General features: G+C 37.8%; 1 protein-coding gene across 9 annotated transcripts in view; it reads right to left on the reverse strand.

The window, feature by feature from the left end:
- LOC106869449 (transcription factor SOX-5) overlaps nucleotides 1–5,133 on the reverse strand; it is a 681,185-nt gene that overhangs the window by 95,068 nt on the left and 580,984 nt on the right. For all 9 annotated transcript variants that reach the window (XM_052972434.1, XM_052972436.1, XM_052972437.1 and 6 more), the window contains one exon: nucleotides 357–915. In XM_052972434.1, coding sequence (XP_052828394.1) covers nucleotides 357–915 — 559 coding nt within the window. The remainder of the gene's footprint in view (nucleotides 1–356; nucleotides 916–5,133) is intronic.

Raw genomic sequence — 5,133 nt, forward strand, 5'->3', positions numbered from 1 at the left:
ATATATATATATATATATATATATATATATATATATATATATATATGTGTGTGTGTGTGTGTGTGTGTGTGTGTGTGTGTTCGCGCGCGCGCGGTGTTACTGTCTCCCTCTTATGACATCGCGTGCTAGCTGTAAATGAGCGTCACCGCCATGCAAGGGATGTCTTCGCTTCAAATCTTGCGTGGGAGAACATAGCTAGAAACAACCGAGGTTTGGCGACAGGAAGAGCATCTGGCTGTAGAAAACTCTGCCTCGCCAAATTCCGTCCAATCAATGCGAGCAAAACGATGGTGAAGTAACAGAAGGGAGGAAGAAAAAGAAAAATGGAGGATAAAAAAAGGTACGGGAATTCTTACCCTGATATTTTCGCCTTGTTTTTTCAAGCTTTCGTTCACTTTCTGGAGTTGCGAAATCATATCAACGATTTTCTTTGATTTATCTTGTATGGACCCTTTTCCTCGGAGTAAAGCACTGACATTTTCCAGCACTCCTCCTTCGTGGTCAGCGCTTCCGAGCGGACTTGTTCGCTCAATGTCAGAATTTTGAACTCCAGGAGATTTGGAGTTGAGTCTTTGCAATACGCTTTCCATGGATTTTCGATGCAGCCCAGCGTTGGGTTTTGTTGTGACGTTATGTTGAAGTTCAGTTTCGGGCTCGGATTCCGAGTCGTGTCTTATACTTTGAAGAATTCGTTGCTTCTTGTTTGGCGGCTTGTCCGAACCGCTGTCGGAATCATGAAAATCTTCACTACTATCAGATTTCGAGAGAAAACGTGCCGAATAGTTTATTTCAGTTTCGCCTTCGCTGTCTAAATTGCTGTTATCACATTCGGATGTGTCAGAATGTAACCGCTCAAGTATTATGTTATCCTTATAGAGCTTGGTGGGTGTATTTTTGCGTTTAGAAGACATAATCCTGTAAAGAAAACAAAAACAGAAAAATGAAATGGTTAATTTAACAAAACATTGAAATAATAACAAAAATATTATACATAAATTGTTGTTGTTGAACAAGCTGTATCACCCATTATATTTCGTTTGCTCAAAATCAGTGATATAGTGAATGCAGATATGCACGAATGAGCAATCGCTCAAGTAGGAAAAAACCGGTCCCTTGGAGAGAAACTTCCCAAATACTGACTGATCCATAACCTTCGGAGACACTCGGAGGTTCCGAATATTCAGCGCCAGATCGACCCTGATCAGATACGTATGGTCTCAACCACCCTTTCTTATTTTCAGGTGTTCAGTATCTACCTAGGTCAGAAGCCAGGGTACTTTTTTTTTAGCCAATTACCCCAAAATATATTTATTTACGCTGACGTTACTCCCGTGATTTGGAAGGAAGAAACTCATAGATTCTTTGAATTCAAAGGGTTTATTGAATTTATTTCTATTGAGAATACAATTATAAATACAAAAAGTATAAAACAAATGCAATAAAATAAATTAATATCCTCATTACGAAACAAAACGATTTTTCTAGAAACTTTTTCACTTCAGGTTTCGGAGAAATGATATTGTTTCAGTTTTGTTACGATTACATCAAAATTGGGGTATTTGGATGCCAGAGCAATTTGGATACAGACTTCGGGGTCCAATTGATTACTCTGTTTTGTTTTTATGTTCATTAGAGTGCGAAAATCCTTGTTTACAAAGGTAGGGTGTTGCAAAAGGCAGCAACTTTTTGACCGCCTCCTCATGTCAGAAGAAAACTTTCTGTCGCAATAAGGAACACGTTTTTTTTTATATTTAATTTTACTTACGTCTAATGAATCCTCATTACCCACAAGAATTTCATTTTTACCCCACTTCAGGTAATTTACTCCGGTTCACTGACCCCTGATTTAAATCTGCAGTATTCAATATGTCTTCATTTGTTTTAAGACGTAACGATTTGAGGGAGGATTCGCTTCTATTTCCAGCGAGTTGAATGAGTACATAGAGACTGTTTAGCTAATTAGTTGCTGTCATTTATACCCAAGTTTGCTATGACTGAAAAACACCCCAAGATCGAATATGCTCTGACCATAATCATCACATCCTGTTTTTCAGACATAGTGTCCTGAGCAAGACGTCAAATCGCATCAAGTGATAGAATCCCACTAAGGAGTTCAAGTCCGAGGTTCGCGTTGGAGTAAATATGGGTTAAATGATAGAAAATGGTCTCGCAGCTAAGGTATACAGGACTCAGAAGCGAATTGACACTTAATGTTATGTGAGTCAGTCCCTTTGCCTGATGGTCAAATGGGTCTTTTGTCTTAAGGGTTGGCTGCAGAACCAACTGTAAATAAAACGACAGAAGACAGCAGGAAACCACTACAGTAACTTTTCCATGAAAAATCATGAATCTTCAGATTTTGGCACGTTGAGGCCATGATTACCAACGCTTGTAAAACAGATATGGCACATGAAGAGAGAGAGAGAGAGAGAGAGAGAGAGAGAGAGAGAGGAAGAGTGTGTGTGTGTGTGTGTTGTGTGAGTGTGTATGTATTCAGGACTACATTAGCCTATTCAAAGTGTCCTTGCTCAAATGATATGATCTGAGGGTTTTTTTTGTTGTTTTTATTTCTAGCATGTTGGACAACCACTTAGAGCCTCTCATCTACTTGGTGGTTCGTACATAGATAATCAAAGTGAATAACAGTTATAATTTTATATTATTTTATTATTATTATATTATATCATTATTACATTATTATTATTATATTATAATAATAATTATTATTATAATAATAATTTTAACGATTTCGTCATTAGTCGTAATGTTAATCGTAAACATTAAGGTGGCAGGCAGTATAGGTGATAGCCTGGACCACAGCATATCACTAGTACATATTGCATAACGAGAGAAAGTTACAAGTGAAATTGGCTGAGATTTGAATCTCGAGTATTGAAGAACTAAATTGAATGATTTTTCAACAACAACAACAGCAACAACTTTAATAGTCGTTTGATCAGATGTTTAGTTTTAGATAAGTAGAGCTAAGTGGCGAAAAGACAGAAAGAAAGGAAGAACGAACAAACAGACCAACTCAACAATAATTCAAAGTGGTGTCTGCTAATTGCCAACTTTATGTTTAGAGAGTTTATTTAAAGGCTGTGCGGTCATTGAGTCAAATGTATTTTCTTTTCTAGTCTAGGCACAAGACTCGAAATTTTGGGGGAAGGGGCCAGTCGATTAGATCGACCCCAGTACGCATCTGGTACTTAATTTATCGACCCCGAAAGGATGAAAGGCAAAGTGGACCTCCGTGGAATTTGAACTCAGCACGTAAAGACAGACGAAATACCGCTAAGCATTTCGCCCGGCGTGCTAACATTTCTTATTTCTTTATTGCCCAGAAGGGGCTAAACATAGAGTGGACAAACAAGGACAGACAAAGGGATTAAGTTGATTACATCGACCCCAGTGCGTAATTGGTACTTAATTTATCGACCCCGAAAGGATAAAAAGCAAAGTCGACCTCGGCGGAATTTTAACTCAGAACGTAAAGACAAACGAAATACCGCCAAGCATTTTGCCTGGCGTGCTAATGATTCTGCTTTAATAATAACTATAATAATGATGATAATAATAATAATAATAATAATAATAATAATAATAATAAAAATGGTTTGAAATTTGCCACAAGGCTAGTAATTTTATCGACCCCGAAAAGATAAAAGGCAAACTAGACCGCGTTGGTATTTGAACTCAGAACGTTATGCTAAGCATTTCGCTCAATAATAATATTTGCCGCCGCCGTCGTCGTCGTCGTTATTACAATATGATAATGTTAATGTTAATAGTTCGGTATGCACCAGGATTAACTAAATTCGCGTAGTTTATGGCTAGGAACTGAAATGCTTGGCATCACAGACTGAAGACAATCAACCGTGTCTTATTGCTTTTGTCAATGAGATGAAGTTAAAAAAGCAAACAAAGCAGAAATGGATAGCACCAATGAAATAACTTTAAAACACACACACACACACACACACGGGCGCGTACACATTCACATATACATACAGGCACACAAACACATCTGAATCGCTATACGTTGTACAAATATATACATGAAGGAAAGAAGATGGGTTGGCGGAAAAAAAAAATTTGAAAAAAAACCCCAAATAATATTTTATATTAAGAGGAAAGAAAAGGTAGGAGAAAAAAAATGGTAAGTCTGATACAGAAGTCAATCATGAGAACACAGACATAAGTGAGTGGTAAATAGAGAATGAGATTGGGTAGATTTACCCGGTAGTGAACCTCAGAATAGTACGTTGAAATAGATACACATATTAATTGTATGATCATCAGGATCGGTCCCACCCCGGAGGGTTGTTACGATCGAGGCACGGTGCCTGCTTTTGAGATTAACTTCCAGTGGTGACGTCTCAGAAGACCAGACAATAGTACCATTCCAACTATCTGTCACGGTAGCTTACTACGCTAATATACGATATGCAAAATTAACGTTGTGGCGTTGCTTCATCTCCACTGATTCTTAAATATTGCAGCATAACAATACAGAAAATAGTTTGCAATTACTGCCCCTCCCTACCCTCTGCTCTTACTGCCACCTCTATATGACGAAAGTAAAAAGTAATAGGAGCCAGGGTGGTCTTAAAGCGGTATAGGCCCTGGGAAAATTTATGTACTGGACCCTTTAGTGTATATTTATTGACTGCAAAGCCACAGCATACATACGGCAGAATTGAATCCCTAGACTTGTGAGGGCCTCGGACAACTGCCCGCTGTGTCCATGCCTTAAGCGGGAGCTGAAAGGAGTAGAGGTGATGCAAAAACAAGTAATGGTTTTAAAAGAAGCGTAGATGCGCAAACGTGTTTGTACACATGTAAATGTGAGCATGTGTGCGTATGTTTCTGTTTGGGGTATATGCGATTATTAGATACACACAAGTTTCATAAGACTCGTTTTAAATCATCTCAACAAGGCATTTATTCACCGAGAATGCTCTATACTTAGAAATAAGTCGGGCCTATGACCAATGTCTAAGTGAAATAAATCAATAATAAATAAAAAGAAATGAATCTCGTATATGCCTATGCATTTACCTGACGATACGCGTATGTGAATGTGTGTATACGAATGTATGTATAGGAATTTATATATATATATATATATAT

The sequence above is a fragment of the Octopus bimaculoides genome, chromosome 13 (genome assembly GCF_001194135.2).
Source record: "Octopus bimaculoides isolate UCB-OBI-ISO-001 chromosome 13, ASM119413v2, whole genome shotgun sequence".
In the NCBI taxonomy this organism is placed as follows: Eukaryota; Metazoa; Mollusca; class Cephalopoda; order Octopoda; family Octopodidae; genus Octopus; species Octopus bimaculoides.